Source organism: Gopherus flavomarginatus, chromosome 20, assembly GCF_025201925.1.
Source record: "Gopherus flavomarginatus isolate rGopFla2 chromosome 20, rGopFla2.mat.asm, whole genome shotgun sequence".
NCBI lineage: Eukaryota > Metazoa > Chordata > Testudines > Testudinidae > Gopherus > Gopherus flavomarginatus.
The window spans coordinates 4,461,767-4,479,506 of record NC_066636.1 but is presented as its reverse complement, the minus strand read 5'-3'; the positions used below and the strand labels follow the sequence as shown (position 1 = coordinate 4,479,506).

The 17,740-nt window shown below is 58.0% G+C and overlaps 1 protein-coding gene across 4 annotated transcripts in view; it reads left to right on the top strand.

The window, feature by feature from the left end:
• Positions 1-17,740, top strand: part of LOC127037941 (dual specificity tyrosine-phosphorylation-regulated kinase 1B-like) — a 34,238-nt gene that overhangs the window by 9,764 nt on the left and 6,734 nt on the right. The window contains exons 1-7 of one of the 4 annotated variants that reach the window (XM_050930144.1): positions 6,617-7,175; positions 13,931-14,079; positions 14,410-14,529; positions 14,786-14,974; positions 15,922-16,069; positions 16,634-16,920; positions 17,549-17,695. In XM_050930144.1, the coding sequence (XP_050786101.1) occupies positions 7,046-7,175; positions 13,931-14,079; positions 14,410-14,529; positions 14,786-14,974; positions 15,922-16,069; positions 16,634-16,920; positions 17,549-17,695 (1,170 nt within the window). In that variant the 5' untranslated portion in view covers positions 6,617-7,045. Of the gene's footprint in view, positions 1-6,616; positions 7,176-13,930; positions 14,080-14,409; positions 14,530-14,785; positions 14,975-15,921; positions 16,070-16,633; positions 16,921-17,548; positions 17,696-17,740 lie in introns of those variants that run through there. The other 3 variants (XM_050930146.1, XM_050930147.1, XM_050930145.1) reach the window with 3 other exon arrangements.

The window sequence follows — 17,740 nt, the reverse complement described above, 5'->3', positions numbered from 1 at the left end:
TGCTTGGCACTGAAGAGGCCTCAGCTGGAGTACGATGCCAGTTCTGGGTGCCATGCTGTAAGACAGATGTGGACAAACTGGAAAGAGTCCACAGGAGAGCAACAAAAATGATCAGTTTAGAAAGCCTGACCTCTGAGGAAAAGTTGAAATAACTGGACATGTTTAGTCTTGAGAAGAGAAGACTGAGTGGGGACCTGATAACAGTCTTCAAACATTTGAAGGGCTGTTATACAGAGGATGGGGGTCAGTTGTTCTTGGTGTCCGCTGAAGGCAGGGCAAGCAGTAATGGGCTTAATCTGCAGCAGGGGAGATTTAGGTTAGGTATTAGGAAAAAATTTTTAACTCTCAGGGGAATTAAGCTCTGGAATCGGCTTCCAAGGGAGGTTGTGGAAGCCCCGTCATTGAAGGTTTTTAAGAAGAGGTTGGACTAACACCTGTCAGGGATGGTCTAGATTTATTTGGTTCTGCCACAATGCAGGGGGTTGGACTTTATGACCTCTCGAGGTCCCTTCCAGCCCCACATTTCTGTGATTCCATGAATAATTGTAGTGATACAAGGCACCTTTGTACACCAGTAAAATTGCATACACACTACTATTATTATTTATTACTTGTATTACCGGAGTGCCTAGGAGCCAGGACCCCATTGCACTAGGCTCTGGACAAACACCAGACAAAAAGATAGTCCTTGCACCAGGGAGCTCACAGTCTAAATACACGGAGATCGTACTGCATTAGCTAGATCAGGGTAGTTAAAACGGTGTAACTTTTTGTGTGTAGACAAGGTATGAGGGTGTTGGAGGCGCTAGTCACATCGCCATTCAAAAACTTCACCTAAATACAGCCGGCTGCTCGGAAGCTATTCCGTGCTTGCCACAGACAGCAGAGCACGCCAGCCTGTGAGGCAGGATGGGCCAGTGGTTAGGGCTCTCACCTAGAACTTGGGAGAATGGGGCTACATTCCCTGCCTCTGCCACTGACTTCCGGGGGGCAAGTCATGTAGCCTGTCTGTAAAATGGGGAAACTGCCCTTCTTCCCGGGCTGTGAGGATGAATCCAGGGGAAATGGTGAGGTGCTCAGGTACTGTGGTAGCAGGGCTGGATAGCACGATAGAGAGAGTCGTCTGGTCCTACTTGCCTTCTGCATTGCATTGATTGGGTGTTCAGTTTTATAAAACCTGGAAACTTCCCCCCAGAGAGCTGAGTGAAGTGAATCTTATGCTTGTACAATGAAGTTATTGAGTCAGGCAGATTAAAGTTTGTTCCTTTTGCTTTTAACTCAGTTCTGCTACCTTCCTGTCAGTTTGAATTACCTAATCCCTGTGTTCTAGCATTCCTTTTATGCCACAAGTTTAGATACACGTGTAGGGTTGTATATGTCTGTATCTGACAAAGTACCAATCTCATTTTCCTTAAGCAAGGTCCTGCAGGTGTGCTTTAATAACAAGGTCAGCATGGATTTTTCCAGTATACTTACAGACTGCAGCTCTCAGCTATGCTGTCTTAGCTCGCCTTGGTGTTGCACCTAGTGATGCTGTGAACAGGGCTGGTGCAACCATTTAGGTGGACTAGGCGGTTGCCTAGGGTGCCGAGATTTGGGGGCGTGAAAAAGCGCCCCCCAATTTTTTTTTAAATGGTTGAGCAGCCGCTGCTGCTGGGACAGAGAGGGAGTCTGAGCTGCCAGCGGCAGCCGGCAGTCCAGGGTGTCTCCTGGGTCAGGGCGCCGCCGCGGCAGCCCGCAGTCCAGGGTGTCCCCTGGGTCAGGGCGCCGCCGCGGCAGCCGGCAGTCCAGGGAGTCCCCTGGGTCAGGGCGCCGCCGCGGCAGCCGGCAGTCCAGGGTGTCCCCTGGGTCAGGGCGCCGCCGCGGCAGCCGGCAGCCCAGGGTGTCCCCTGGGTCAGGGCGCCGCCCGAGGGGGTGGCAGGCAGCTCCCATGGAGCTGCTGCAGTGGTGCCTGCGAGTGTTCCGGTGGTCCGCGGCTCCGGTGGAGCTGCCGCAGTCGTGCCTGCGGACGGTTGGATGCTTGCGCGGCTCTGGTGGACCTCCCGCAGACACCACTGCGGCAGCTCCACCGTAGCCGCGGACCACCGGACCCTCCGCAGGCACCACTGCGGCAGCTCCACCGGAGCCGCGGGACCAGCGCGTGGGGTGGCGAAATTGCCGTCCGCCTAGGGCGCTCAAAACCCTAGCGCCAGTCCTGGCTGTGAATTATTTAGCAGACTAGAAGTTCTTCTGCCTTGCTTTGCTGGCTTGGGAAAGAGGCACTTTTCACTTTGGTTAACTTGCAAAGTCGGACTTGGAGATCGGTTAAAGCCAGGACTGTCTGAATTGGGTGTAGGCTGTTTGAGAAGAGGTTTCAGAAGGCAAATCAGATTCACGCGTCACTAAATCAGCACAGCTCACGTGAGCTCTTAGAACAGCTGCATGCTCTACGTACGCTCCTGGGAAGCTCTGGCTGAGTTAAGATGCTATTTCATCTTCCCCTCATCCCAAACCTGACTCTCAAGCTTGTAAAGCCATGCCCACGGGTCTGCATCTAGGACCTTTGATCTCAAAGCACTCTCTATTGGCTGAGCTAACAGACCTAACTCTGTTAGCTCATGGCCGCTAGCAAGCTCATCCACCTCTAGATGTGGCCCAGTCACCACTAGAGCGGGACAGTGCCACGGGGAGTTGGGGAGGCTGTACGCCTTGGTGAATAGTGTCCTAGACTGAGAGACTTGGGTTCTATTCCCCACTCTTCTGCTGGGTGGCCTTGGGCAAGTTGTGTCTCTGTGCCTCAGTTTCCCCATCCATGGGGATAGTTTATAGACCCCAGAGTCTGTCGTGAAGCCACTACCGAGCACATGTACAAGGGTGACCAGCTTTACTGTAGGGTGCTCCACTGGCAAAGGAGAAGGCTGATTGTGTGTCTAGCCTGTGTTCACTGGCCGAGAGACCTCTGTGGATTAGAGTCAGTTCCTGGTCTCATGAACCTTTTCCCTCTTGGGCTGATGCTTCCCAGTCTTAGTCTCTCTGGAGAATAAAATTCTACAGCAGACGATAATCGGTAGTTTTCACAGCACTTACCTTACCTCACTTGACTGATTCTCTGCCATAGAACCATAGAAATGTGGGGCTGGAAGGGACCTTGAGAGGTCATCAAATCCAGTCCCCTGTGCTGTGTCAGGTCCAAGTAAACTGATTCCTGTTGGGGTTTGCCCAACCTGTCCTTTAAAACCTCCAGTGATGTGGCTGCAGGATCCCCCCTTGGAAGCCTGTTCCAGAGCTGAACTCCCCTGAGAGTTAGAAAGTTTTTCCTAATATCTAACTTCAGTCTCCCTTGCTGCAGATGAAGCCCATTCCTGCTTGCCCTACCTTCAGTGGACATGGAGAACAATCCAGCTCTGTCCTCTTTATAACAGTCCTTAACCGGTTTGAAGACTCTTCCCAGGACCCTGCTCAGTTGTTGTTTCTCCAGGCTAAACATGCCCAGTTCTTTAACCTTTCCACACTGGTCAGATTTTCTAAACCTTTGATCAATTTTTGTTGCTCTCCTCTGGATTCTCTCCAGTTGGTCTCATCTTTCCTAGAGGCTGGTGCCCAGAACTGGACCCAGTATTCCAGGTGAGGCATCACCAGTCCGAGCAGAATGGGACAGTTACCTGCGGTGTCTTATATACAACAGTCCATAGCAGGGGCCTCAGACACTGTTTTCTGCCAGTGTGGCACACAGAAGTTGAGTCTCTTGAGGGCTGTAATACTTCAGTTTAATTCTGGCTGTTGTCTTAGTGCAGGAGTGGCTGGGTGGAGGCCAGTGGTCTGTGCTACGTCTGGGATCTGATCATCCCTTCTGGCCTTGTAAAGCACTTTACAAAGGCGGGTCAGCGTCATTCGTAGAACTGGTCAGGAATTTTTAGAACAAACGTTTTGCTGCTCAAAAATGCTGATCCGTGGAAACCGAAATTTTTCACCTGCAGTTTGGATGAATTTCCCATTCCAAAACCTCTCAAAATTTTCCTGGGATGGGAAAACAGTTTCCCACCCAGCTCTAATCATCGTTCCCCACTTTAAGATGGGGAAACTGAGACACACGTAACGGGGGAAGTGACTTACCCAAGGTCTCCCGGCTGCAGAGTGGGGAATAAGAATCCAGGTCTCCCATTCCAGTACTCTCTCCACTAGGTGTCACTGCCTCCCCACTCACTGCGGAACTGTTGCCCTCTAGAGAGAGACTGGGACACATGCGGTGGTGCTATTGTCTGTGAGCTAACAGCAGGCCCATGCGTTAAGATGAAGAGGTCCCAGGTTCGATCTCTATTGCTGATGCCCCACTAGGGGCTAGACCTTACAAGCTGGAGAGTCTAAACCAGGTTTGGAATGAGGATCAAATTGCTTCCCAGTTACTGCAAACCCATTTTCATCACCCATTGTTGGTTCAGCCCCAGGCACCTGAAGCGGATGGGGGTAGGGAGCGTCGTCTTTGTGTAGGGACGGCTTGTGCTGAGCAGAGAGTCCTGTGTGCGGTTGGTGTGAAGTTGTGCAGGATGCTGGGTCCCATCCTTCAGCTCCACATGATTTATTCTTTATTACGGATATTACCGTAATGCTGTGGATCCTCAGTCACAGCCCAGGGCCCTGCTGCGCGAAGCACTGTATGTTGTTATTTATTAGGTGTATTACGGTAGTGACTGGGAGCTCCTTTCATAGATCAGGACATCATTGTGAAGGGTGCGGCATGTTATTGTTTATTGTGTATATTACACTAGCACCTAAGAGCCACAGTCACATACCAGGACCTATTGCACTAGATGCTGTACGTTGTTATTGTCTGCGTTACCCTGGTTCCTAGGACCCTGTTGCACTTGGTGCTGTATGTTATTTACTGTCTGTGCTACCCTGGCGCCTAGGACCCCTTTGTGCTAGGTGCTGTATGTAATTTACTATCTGTGTTATCATGGTGCCCAGGGCCCCTTTGTGCTAGGTGCTGTACAGAACAAGATGCTTCCCATCTCGGTTGCAGGCAGCCATCACTGCGTTTGCTTCCCCGTGCTCTGAGTTCCACTCCTAAGCTACTTTGCGCCAGCCAGGGGAATGCTCCCCTTGCTTTTAGAGACCTGGGGCTGGCCCTCCCCAGCAATGCATCCTGAAGTTTTCAGGTCGCACCCGAAGCAGCCCTGCCAGTGGGGCCCACGCGTGGAGCAGGCCAGGTCTCAGGGCTGGCCTGGTGTCCGTGCATCAAGTGGCTATGCCCCAGAGCGAGGCTTCTTGTGTGCTCATTATGGATGTGTCCCTGCTGTAGACTCCAGTTCCTTGGGTTGCTGTGGCTTAGTCAGATCAGGTCCCTCCAGCAGGAGTGGTTGGGCGTCATTCCCTGTGGCTGGGTCCTTACGATGTTCCCAGGAAGCTGATCTAGTCCAACAGCACCAGCCATAAGCTCAGCGAGAGCCAAGCTCAGATGACTTAGTGCGAGGTGGCCACTGCTGGGGCCCAGACAGAAGGCTTTGATGTGGCTGTCGCCCCCTTCAGGCGAGGCATTGTCTGCAGCAGCCTCACCCAGCTGTTCCCAGCCCCAGCTGAGCCTCCCGCCGTGAGCTGTTCTCCTTTCCCAGCCAGCTCCCACCTGAGCTGGGCTCTCTCCTTTTACCCAGGCCTGACACCTGCTGCCAGGAGAGCAGTACAGCCGCTTGCTAGCCCTTCCCTGGCCAGCGGGAGGTTTGTACCCTCCGGGCTGCTGAGGAAAGGATGGCGGCAATTCCATCCCAAGCAAGCAGGGCCCTGGAACTAGAGCTTCGGTTGGGAGGCCTGTAGAGAAGCCCTGTCAAGGGGGATGCTGTGGCTGCCGCATGGGGGATGCCTCATTTTCCCATGCTCCTTGCACCATTGCAGTGTGCCCATGTGCCGTTCCTCCCCCAGGTCCAATCGAAGGTGGCCTGGAACCCACCTGCCGCCTCCATCTCAGGGTAAGGAACCTGGTCAGGCCAGGACCCTGCCTCCCTGAGCCTTTCCACCTACCCTTTCTTTCCCTGCACAGGGTCCCCTCAGTGCTGCACAGCTCTCTGGAGTGTGCTGGTGGCATTGTGGTGTGAGGAGACCAGTCTTGGCTGGTAGCAGGTGCAGATGGGGCTGGCTGCTCAGCCAATTTATTCTGGTGGAGCTAGAGCCAAGCCTGGTTAGGACCTGCTGGTTAGGCAAAGTTGCCTACACTTGATTCCTTTGTTTGGGTCTTTCAGGACTCTCCCCCACCCCTGTTTTATTCCTGCGGCATGTCTTTGCTCCATAGGCAGCCTCTCTGTAACCCAGAGAGTGCTTGTTAAATGGCTGCTTCCACTGAATCGCTCAGAGATAGTTAGCAATGTTGCTGGAGTCTCTGTCATTGTTAGGGCCCAGAGTGAACAACCCAAGAAACAGGCTTTTCCACTCTAGCTTGGCCAGAAGCCGTAGGCCAAATGCAGGGGTCCCTGCAGAAGGTTTCTTGGCCCGTGTTATAGAGAAGACTGAGCAGGATGGATCATCAGGGTCCCTTTTGGTCGCAACTCCTCTGAAGAGACCTGATGGGGTTCAGTTGGCGCGACTCTGCTTGGGGTCTGGGTGTCTTTGCAAGGGGGCTCATGTTTGGTGGGAAGCAGAATGCCTCATACGGCTGGATTTTCTTCAGAGAGGTAGCTGGTCTGGAGGCAGTGCGTGGGCGGTGAGGGACTGCCAGGAACCTGGCTGTGGTCCGGCCTAGCAGGCGGGCTCCCGTTGAGTGGCAGCACAGCTCTGCCTGTGCAGGGCAGGCCGGGTTGCCCAATTGGTCACACTCCTGTCCAGCTTGCTTCGGGGCTGTCACTCAGCTGTTCCTCTCGTCAGTTTCTTCTTTGCCATTTTGTTCAAACAGCTGCCTTGATCCCAGCCCCTCTTCCCCGCCGTCCTTCCCCGACCTCCGGTCTTGCCTGCGCACCGCAAGGACAGCTTCCCCGGGAGGGACAGGGAGCCAGGGCTAGCGCCCTCCATTCGCTCCCCCACCTTCGCAGGCTCCGTGCTAGGAGCAACTGCCCACGCCAGGGGCAACTGGACACTTTCCCCCATGGTTATACCCTCCAGCATTGAGGTGCCGCCGCCTCCCGCCATGCTGCTGGCACTGCAGACGGACTGGGGCAGGAAGGAGCCCGCGTGTTACCTGCCATCTTCCCGCTGCCACAGGCAGCCATCCACAGGTGGGCCCTGGCACTGGGCGGTGGGGGATCGCTGGTGCCTGCCTCATCCCTGCATGGTGGACACGGGGGCCAGAGGTTGTGTGGATGGGGTGGGAGAGCAAGGGCTGAGGTGGCTGGGAGAGCAGGGCTCTGTGAAAAGGTGGCCAGCGGGTGCCTCGAGGTTGCACACTAGTCCTGTGTCGTGAACTTTTCTCTGAACGATCTGGATGTGGGGGTGAGTGGCCAAGTGACGAAATGTCTGGATGACTCAGTTATGGGGCTGACACGGGGCCAGGGAGGGGTGCGAGGAGCTCCAGAGGGAGCTGACTGAGCTGGGTGAAAGAGTACCTTGGTGGCAGACAGAAGTCAAGTTTGCTAAATGCAAAGTGATGTGTCCAAGAGGGAAAAACTGAAACCGCTTGGACAGCAGACAGGCGTGGAAACGACCTTCGAGCACTCATCATGAGCAGCTCGGTGGAGAGTTCTGCCCAGTGCACAGCCGCAGCTGGAAAAGCCCCTGTCATGTCTGGGCACGTAAGGGCTGAGAGGGGGAATGTTTAACGAGGGAGACTTGCGTCTCTGCCCCCTCTTTGTAGGGCAGTGGTGCGGCCCCACCTGGAATAATGTGTGCATTACTGGGCACCCCAGCTCTGAAAGGATACTGCAGAACTGGGGAGGGGAGGTGTCAGAGGAAGGGGATGAAAATGATCTAGAGCCTGGAAAAACTGGAGAAAGATTGGAATTGTTACTGTAGAGATCCGGAAAGTGATTAGTGGAATTGAGGAGGGGTATCGGGAGTGTCTGTTCTCCCAGCCTCACAGCTCAAGGACTAGGGGGCATGTGAGGAAATTGAAAGATGGGGAAACTGCAAACCCATCTGAAGAAAGGCTTTGTCATCAACTGCGTGATTGGCCTGTGGAACTGCCTGCCACTGGATGGTGGTAAATGGACAACTAAGGTGGGATAGGATAGAGGTCTATAAAATCATGACCGGTGTGGAGAGAGTAAATCAGGAAGTGTTGTTTACTCCTTCTCATAACACAAGAACTAGGGGGGTCACCATATGAAATTAATAGGCAGCAGGTTTAAAACAAACAAAAGAAAGTATTTCCTCACACAACGCACAGTCAACCTGTGGAACTCTTTGCCAGAGGATGTTGTGAAGGCCAAGACTATAACAGGGCTCAAAAAAGAACTAGATAAGTTCCTGGAGGACAGGTCCATCATTGGCTGTTAGCCAAGATGGGCAGGGATGGTGTCCCAAGCCTTTGTTTGCCAGAAGCTGGGAATGGGCGACAGGGGATGAATCACTTGATAATTACCTGTTCTGTTCATTCCCGCTGGGGCACCTGGTATTGGCCACTGTTGGAAGACAGGGTACTGGGCTAGAGGGACCTTTGGTCTGACTCAGTCTGGCTGTTCTTATGATAAGTCCAAGAGCTCAGCCAGGTACAAAGAGAAGACTGGCATTTCTGTGGATAATGGGAATGGCCAGAGAGAATGTAATGGTACCAAAGTGGGGCAGCGATCTGAAATCAGCTGCTTTGCAGCTTCAGCTGAGCTCCCTGAGACCAGGGTGAGAGCTGTTGTGGGCACAGGTTATCCCCGTCTGCTGCTGCAGGGGGGTTGCACCTTCCTCTCAACAATCGGTGCTATCAAAGGGGGGATACCTGGATAGACAACCCCAAAGGGCATTCTGCGCCAAAAAAATAAGTTCTGTGCACAATATTTTAAAGTTTTGCAAAATTCTGAAAATTTTATTTGTCTAGTAATGTGGATGCTCCAGCCTGGCATTGGGGAGTACAGACCACTGGCTGCACAGGGGTAGGTGATCACTTTGCAGCCCACCCCCCGGACATGGCTCAGCAGTGAGGCTGCACTCAACCCTGACACAGCACAAGGACCGAGCCTGCCCCAGAAACACCTCAGGGCCAGGTCCCTTGGTGTCAGGTGCACCCGACGGGATCCAAGTGTGGGTTGAGAGGGTTCTGTGTGCAGCCGTCTGGGTGCAAGAGGCACTCTGGATGCACAGGGGCGTGTTGCGGGGTTCTGAGTGCAATGGTAATTGAACTTCGTGGGGGTGTGTGTGTCCAGGTAGAGGTGGTTGGGGCTGAAAGGGGCAGAGTCTGGATGTGATAGAGCTCGGCGGGGGTTGGGTGTGGGGGATTGAGTGGGTGGGGGGTCCGGATGCTGGGGGAGTGGGGCTCAGTGAGGTGAGGATCCAGGTACAGCCCGCTGGGGCTCGGTACAGTGGGGATCCAGGTGTGAGGGCTCTTCAGGGTGGTCCAGGTGAAGGGGGAGTGGGGCTCGGCAGCAGGATTGTGGGTGTTGGGGGGGTGAGGCTTGGTAGAAGGGTCTGTGTATGAGGGGATCTGGATGCATGTGAGGTTGGGCAGATGGGGGAGCAGCTCTCCATACAGTGATCCCTCCCCCTGCAGCTGAGGAGCGATTGTGGGAAGCGGGGGGAGTTTGCAGAGCTTCCTGCAGTCTGGAGAGAAATCAGGGGGTGGGTCTGACCTGGCCCCGGATGCTGTGCAGGGGAAGAGGAAGTCTCATCCTCCCAAGCCCAGCCGGAACTAGGAGCTGAGCCTAGGTCTTCCCCAGTCCCACCCCCGCCCCACAGTGATTTACCTCTCTGCCGGCTGCCTTGGGCACCCAAAACATACTGCTGGGGAGGGTTGCATGCCGCTCTTGGGGCTTCTCTGTCAGAAAGTTATTTTTCTGCAGGAAAGCAAAGAAATCTGCAGGGGACATGCATTCTGCACATGCGCAGTGGCGCAGAATTTCCCCAGGAGCAATTGGTGGGCCTGGGGGCTGATCCACTCTGGCTGCTTCTATGTTCCTATGACTGTTTTGGACTGCTGGTCAGATGTGGAGAGGCGCTGCGGTAGCTGGGCCATGGAGCTGGGGTGGGTCCCAGGTCTCTGTTGACCCACAAGGTGGTCTCAAGGCATATGTTGGGATGTACAGGCTGGCAGGAAGGAAGGGATTTGAAGCATATGTTGTAGGAGTGTCATAGGTAGCCCATCACCGCCCCCAGGGGAGCAGGGTTGGACTGGGACTGGCCTTGTCTGTCCTGTGTGCAGGAGGGATCCCAGAGCCGGTGGCTCAGACACGCCCTGGCACCCTGCCCCTGTGCTGTGTATGGGAGGATCCTAGAGCCGGTGGCTCACACACGCCCTGGCACCCTGCCCCTGTGCTGTGTATGGGAGGATCCCAGAGCCGGTGGCTCACACATGCCCTGGCACCCTGCCCCTGTGCTGTGTATGGGAGGATCCCAGAGCCGGTGGCTCACACACGCCCTGGCACCCTGCCCCTGTGCTGTGTATGGGAGGACCCCAGAGCCGGTGGCTCAGACGCCCTGGCACCCTGCCCCTGTGCTGTGTATGGGAGGATCCCAGAGCCGGTGGCTCACACACGCCCTGGCACCCTGCCCCTGTGCTGTGTATGGGAGGACCCCAGAGCCGGTGGCTCAGACGCCCTGGCACCCTGCCCCTGTGCTGTGTATGGGAGGATCCCAGAGCCGGTGGCTCACACACGCCCTGGCACCCTGCCCCTGTGCTATGTATGTGAGGATCCCAGAGCCGCGGGCTCCATCTTTTCACAGCAATTGGCTCTACTTCTTTCCCACCGCCCCAGTCAGTTGCCAGGATTGCCTTGCTCCCTGGGGGTTAAAAATAACCCCAGCAGCTGTGCTGCTTGGGACCCCACCCAGCCTCCCAGCTGGCTCTCTGATGGCGCTCAGCCAAGTACTGGAACGGGTCGCAGGGCCCCTCCCTAGTCCTGGCGCATGAGCTCCTCAGCTGGCGCCGGGGCAGCAGAGGACGCAGGGCCCCAATCCCAGCCTGCATGAGCTCCTCGCCTGGTGCCTAAGTGGTTCACAAGGCCCTGATCCCCGCATGTGAGCTCCTCGCCTGGTGCCTGGGTGGTTCACAAGGCCCTGATCCCCGCTTGTGAGCTCCTCGCCTGGTGCCCGGATGGTTCACAAGGCCCTGATCCCCGCTTGTGAGCTCCTCACCTGGTGCCCGGGTGGGTCGTAGGGCCCTGATCCCTGGGCGTGAGCTCCTTGGCTGGTGCCTGGGTGGGTCACAGGGCCCTGATCCCTGCATGTGAGCTTCTCGGCTGGTGCCCGGGTGGTTCACAAGGCCCTGATCCCCGCATGTGAGCTCCTTGCCTGGTGCCCGGGTGGTTCACAAGGCCCTGATTCCCGCATGTGAGCTCCTCGCCTGGTGCCCGGGTGGTTCACAAGGCCCTGATCCCCGCTTGTGAGCTCCTCGCCTGGTGCCCGGGTGGTTCACAAGGCCCTGATCCCCGCTTGTGAGCTCCTTGCCTGGTGCCCGGGTGGTTCACAAGGCCCTGATCCCCGTTTGTGAGCTCCTCGCCTGGTGCCCGGGTGATTCACAAGGCCCTGATCCCCGTTTGTGAGCTCCTCGCCTGGTGCCTGGGTGATTCACAAGGCCCTGATCCCCGCTTGTGAGCTCCTCGCCTGGTGCCCGGGTGGTTCACAAGGCCCTGATCCCCGCTTGTGAGCTCCTTGCCTGGTGCCCGGGTGGTTCACAAGGCTCTGATCCCCGCTTGTGAGCTCCTCGCCTGGTGCCCGGGTGGTTCACAAGGCCCTGATCCCCGTTTGTGAGCTCCTCGCCTGGTGCCCGGGTGATTCACAAGGCCCTGATCCCCGTTTGTGAGCTCCTCGCCTGGTGCCTGGGTGATTCACAAGGCCCTGATCCCCGCTTGTGAGCTCCTCACCTGGTGCCCGGGTGGGTCGTAGGGCCCTGATCCCTGGGCGTGAGCTCCTTGGCTGGTGCCTGGGTGGGTCACAGGGCCCTGATCCCTGCATGTGAGCTTCTCGGCTGGTGCCCGGGTGGTTCACAAGGCCCTGATCCCCGCATGTGAGCTCCTTGCCTGGTGCCCGGGTGGTTCACAAGGCCCTGATTCCCGCATGTGAGCTCCTCGCCTGGTGCCCGGGTGGTTCACAAGGCCCTGATCACCGCTTGTGAGCTCCTCGCCTGGTGCCCGGGTGGTTCACAAGGCCCTGATCCCCGCTTGTGAGCTCCTTGCCTGGTGCCCGGGTGGTTCACAAGGCCCTGATCCCCGTTTGTGAGCTCCTCGCCTGGTGCCCGGGTGATTCACAAGGCCCTGATCCCCGTTTGTGAGCTCCTCGCCTGGTGCCTGGGTGATTCACAAGGCCCTGATCCCCGCTTGTGAGCTCCTCGCCTGGTGCCCGGGTGGTTCACAAGGCCCTGATCCCCGCTTGTGAGCTCCTTGCCTGGTGCCCGGGTGGTTCACAAGGCTCTGATCCCCGCTTGTGAGCTCCTCGCCTGGTGCCCGGGTGGTTCACAAGGCCCTGATCCCCGTTTGTGAGCTCCTCGCCTGGTGCCCGGGTGATTCACAAGGCCCTGATCCCCGTTTGTGAGCTCCTCGCCTGGTGCCTGGGTGATTCACAAGGCCCTGATCCCCGCTTGTGAGCTCCTCGCCTGGTGCCTGGGTGGTTCAGAAGGCCCTGATCCCCGCTTGTGAGCTCCTCGCCTGGTGCCCGGGTGGGTCGTAGGTCCCTGATCCCTGAGTGTGAGCTCCTTGGCTAGTGCCTGGGTGGGTCACAGGGCCCTGATCCCTGCATGTGAGCCCCTCGGCTGGTGAGCTGGTGGGTCAAATGTCCCTGATCCCAGCACGTGAGCTCCTCAGTTGATGCCCGGGCAGGTCACAAGGCCCTGATTCCTGCACATGAGCTCCTCGGCTGGTGCCAGGGCAGGTCGCAGGGCCCTGATCTCAGTGTGTGAGCTCCTCTGCCAGTGCACGAGCAGGTCACAGGGCCCTGATCCCAGTGCATGAGGTCCTCAGCCAGTGCACAGGCAGGTTGCAGTGCATGAGCTCCTCAGCTGGCGCCCAGGCAGGTCACAGGGCCCCAATCCTGGTGCACCATCTCCTCGGGTAGCACTCAGCGGGTCGTGGGGCCCCAGCCCAGGTGTGCAGGATCCTGGCCCACCGGTGCCTCAGCTGGCACGAGGATAGTGTGCAGGCTGCATGCCACAGCCCTGCTCTGCCTAGGGGTCTTGATTGTTCTGGCGGGTGGGAGAGTGTTGGGACCCCGCTGGCCCTCAGCGTTTTGACTCTGGTTCCGTTGAGCGTTTTAGCTCATTTTTAAAAAACAAAACCAAGATGTGAAAACGCCCCGAAATGAACCAAAGTCCAGGGGAATGCGTTTGGGGTTGACCAAAATGTTTCCTTCCAAGAAAATTTGTTTCGTTTGGCGAGAAAACTCAACAAAGCTTCAATTTGGCTCGGAAGGGAACCAGATTCATTGTATTTGTTTAAGTTTTTGCAGCCCCCTAACCCCTCCCGTCAGTTGCTCACTCAGCTCTGGTTGACACTGGGCCCAGGTCACCTAGTCCCAGCCAGGCTGGTGCTCATCTTGCAACGCCCAGTCCCTGCACCCGCTGTTACTTAAGGCCAAGTGGATCCTGGCGGGGCACAGCTCTGCGGTGGCCATTTGCACCACGTATGAGCGAGCTGATTTGCAACTAATGTGTGTGTGGCCGTCAGCTGAGCAGGTTGGGGCATGGAGTGGCATCCAAGTTGGCAGCTGGTGGTGGAGGAGGGATACTACTGGGTTATGTGTCGCGGGGGTGGGCACCGAGTTGGGGGCTGCACCCTGCAGCGGGAGGGGCAGAGGCGTGGGGATCCAGTGGGGAGGGCAGATGGGCACTTGGGGATCGAGGAGGTGGCCGCCGGGCCAAGGACTCGCACTGATCCAGTCTCCATCTCTCTCTGCCCCGCAGGTGGCAGCAGCAGCAGTGCAGGATGCCAGCTGCCGCCCGCCAGCCAGCCTGCCTCTCTGGGCGTCTCCCTTCCCACTGAGCCAAACATGTCGAGCCAGCACGGTCATGCCCCCTTCTCCAGCATCCAGTCCATGGCTGATCACCCGCAGGTACCGGCTCTCCCTGCCTCCTCTGGCCTGGGTGCCTAGGGGAGGAGCCTGCTCTGCAGCAGGGATTCTAGACGCACAGGGCTCGGGCTGACCCTTGCCACGGGACAGACAAACAGCAGAAGAGCCCTGGAAGGGGCTGGAGATCCTCCCCTCCTTAGTGGGGATACGTCTGGCAGATGGGCTTAGGGCCAGATGCAGGATCCCTGCTGCCCTGGCACAACCTGGCCGGTGTCATGGGAGGGCACTGTGCCGGGAGGGAATAGCCGCAGACAAGGGAGGGCGGGGGTGTGCCCGTCCCTTGCTGTGACTGCCCATCCGTAATCTCCGCAGATCCTGCCAGACCTGAGCGTCCTGCAGAGGCGAATCCCCCTGACCTTCCGCGACTCGGCCACGGCGCCGCTGCGCAAGCTCTCTGTCGACCTCATCAAGACATACAAGCACATCAATGAGGTGAACTCACAGGGGAGAGGGAGTGCGCTGGCACCAATGGGTGGTCTCGCGTTGGGACAGCACCATGGTGCCATGCAGATTATGGGCCGGCATGGAGCGCTGGGAATGGGCAAAGCACGGGAGGTTTGTTCCCTGGACGGGGGCCCTGGCCTGAGATGCTGGCTCCCTGGGGGTTGGCGTGGGCAGGCTCCCAGGCCTGGGGCGCCGGCTCCCCCTGTACCAGAAGGTCAGTGCTGACTCTGCCCCCACCCCCCAGGTGTACTATGCCAAGAAGAAGCGGCGGGCGCAGCAGGTGCCGCCCGAGGACTCGAGCACCAAGAAGGAGCGCAAGGTGTACAACGAGGGGTACGACGACGACAACTACGACTACATCGTCAAGAGCGGGGAGCGCTGGCTGGAGCGTTACGAGATCGACTCGCTCATCGGCAAGGGCTCCTTCGGCCAGGTCAGCCCCCCAAACCCTGCCGTACCCCAAACCTGCCGTGCCCCCACACTGCCCCCATGTCCATAACCCCCTGCTACGAGATCGACTCGCTCATTGCCAAGGGCTCCTTTGGCCAGGTCAGCCCCCCAAACCCTGCCGTACCCCAAACCTGCCGTGCCCCCACACTGCCCCCATGTCCATAACCCCCTGCTACGAGATCGACTCGCTCATTGCCAAGGGCTCCTTCGGCCAGGTCAGCACCACAAACCTCGCCGTACCTCCAAACCCTGTCATACCCCCACATTGCCCCCACGTCCCTAACCCCCCGCTCCAAGATTGACTTGCTCATCGGCAAGGGCTCCTTTGGCCAGGTCAGCCCCCAAACCCCGCCGTACCTCCACAATCTGCTGTACCCCCACACTGCCCCCACGTCCCTAAACCCCTGCTACGACATCAACTTGCTCATTGCCAAGGGCTCCTTCAGCCAGGTCAGCACCGCAAACCCCGCCGTGCCCCCTCCACCCCGCCAGACCCCTACACTGCCCCCACGTCCCAAACCCCCCGCTACGACATCGACTCGCTCATTGCCAAGGGCTCCTTCGGCCAGGTCAGCCCCCAAACCCCGCCGTACCCCCAAAACCCCGCCAGACCTCCACACTGCCCCCACGTCTCAATCCCCCTGCTACGTGATCGACTTGCTTATTGGCAAGGGCTCCTTCAGCCAGGTCAGCCCCTGCCCCCCCGAATCTCTGCTGTACCCAACTCTGCCCCCCCTCCCCCAAGCCCTTGCTTTACCCTCTTCCCCACTTTCTAATTCCCTGCTATGAAATGAACTCATTGGTCGTCAAGGCCGCCTTCACACAGCTGAGAGTCACCTGCATCTGTCACATCCACCCGCAGCACTGGTCTGCCCCCCCCCCCCCCCCCCGAGTCCGGCCGTCCCCCCGACAATGCTCTGTCCCTCCCAGGTGGTGAAGGCGTATGACCACCATGACCAGGAGTGGGTGGCCATTAAGATCATCAAGAACAAGAAGGCATTTCTGAACCAGGCCCAGATTGAGCTGCGGCTGCTGGAGCTCATGAACCAGCATGACACCGAGATGAAATACTACATCGGTGAGTGAGGGGGAACAATGGTGAGGGCTGAGATGTTGAGGGGCCAGGTCATATGTTGGGGAGGGGAGTATCTGGGGGCCAGCATGCACCAGGGGCCTTGGGTGTATGTTGGAGCTGGGGCACGTGTCGAGGAGTGTGAGGTATGTCAGGGGGCTGGGGTGTACATTGGCGAGTGGGAACATATATTAGAGTTGGGAGAATGTCCGGGGATCAGATGTATGTGGGGAGACTTGGGGCATATGTTAGGGAGTGGGGGGCATACGTGGGGGACCTGGAGTTTGTTGGGGAGTGGGAGGTTGTTGTGGGGCAGGGGTGTATGTTGGGGAATGGGGGGATTTTGGGAGGCTGGGGCATATGTCTGGAAGTCAGGGGGATGTCAGGGAGCAGGGGGACCTATAGCGGGGGCTGTTGGAGTGCGGGGGTGTCGGCGGGGCTGGGGAGGCTATACTGAGGATTTCTCGTTGTGCCGTGTGGGGGGAGCTCAGCACGTCTGTAAGGTTGGGGGTCGCGGCCCAGGGGAAGTGCCCCCCTGGCTGTCCCTCACACTCCCTCCTCCTCCCCCAGTGCACCTGAAGCGCCACTTCATGTTCCGGAGCCACCTGTGCCTGGTGTTCGAGCTGCTCTCCTACAACCTGTATGACCTGCTGCGCAACACCAACTTCCGCGGCGTCTCGCTCAACCTCACCCGCAAGTTCGCCCAGCAGCTGTGCACGGCGCTGCTCTTCCTGGCCACCCCCGAGCTCAGCATCATCCACTGCGACCTCAAGCCCGAGAACATCCTGCTCTGCAACCCCAAGCGCAGTGCCATCAAGATCGTGGACTTCGGCAGCTCCTGCCAGCTGGGCCAGCGGGTAGGTGCACCGGCCCTGCCCCCGAGCTGCAGCCCCGCCCCCTGAGCCATAGGCCCCTCCCTCCGGTGTCATGGCCCCGGCCCCTCTCTGCACCCTAGGCCCAGTGCCATCAAGATTGTCGACTTCGGCAACTCCTGCCAGATGGGCCAGCGGGTGAGAGCACGGCCCTGCCCCCAAACCGCAGCCCCTGTGCCATGGCCCCACCCCTACCCATGCCCCCTGCCCTGCAACCCCAAGTGCACCCTCAAGATCATTGACTTTGGAAGCTTCTGCCAGCAGGGACTGTGCTTAGCCCTGCCTCACCTGTCCCCTAGCCTCACTCTGGGGGGACAGACTGAGAGACAGACTGTCCCACCCCTACCTCATCCCCACTGCCAGACCCGCACTGCCCTGCTTTAGTGGTTACAGCAAGGGAGGCTGGGAGCCAGGACATGGGTTCTCCCTCAGCTCTGGGAGGGGTGTGGGGTCTCGTTAGAGCAGAGAGGTGCTGGGAACCAGAACTGAGCTCTATCTCTGCTCTGGGATGTGTTTCCCAGCAAAGTCTGTGGGTCTGGCCAGGCTGTGCCCCGGTGCAGGCTTCCTCCCAGCTCCCATCAGGGACTCATCATGCTGCCCCTCATCTCCACAGATCTACCAGTACATCCAGAGCCGCTTCTACCGCTCGCCGGAGGTGCTGCTGGGCATGCCCTACGACCTGGCCATCGACATGTGGTCTCTGGGCTGCATCCTGGTGGAGATGCACACAGGGGAGCCTCTCTTCAGCGGCTCCAACGAGGTGAGGGATGGGAGGGGGAATTGCCGCTGGGGCTGTGCCCATGGG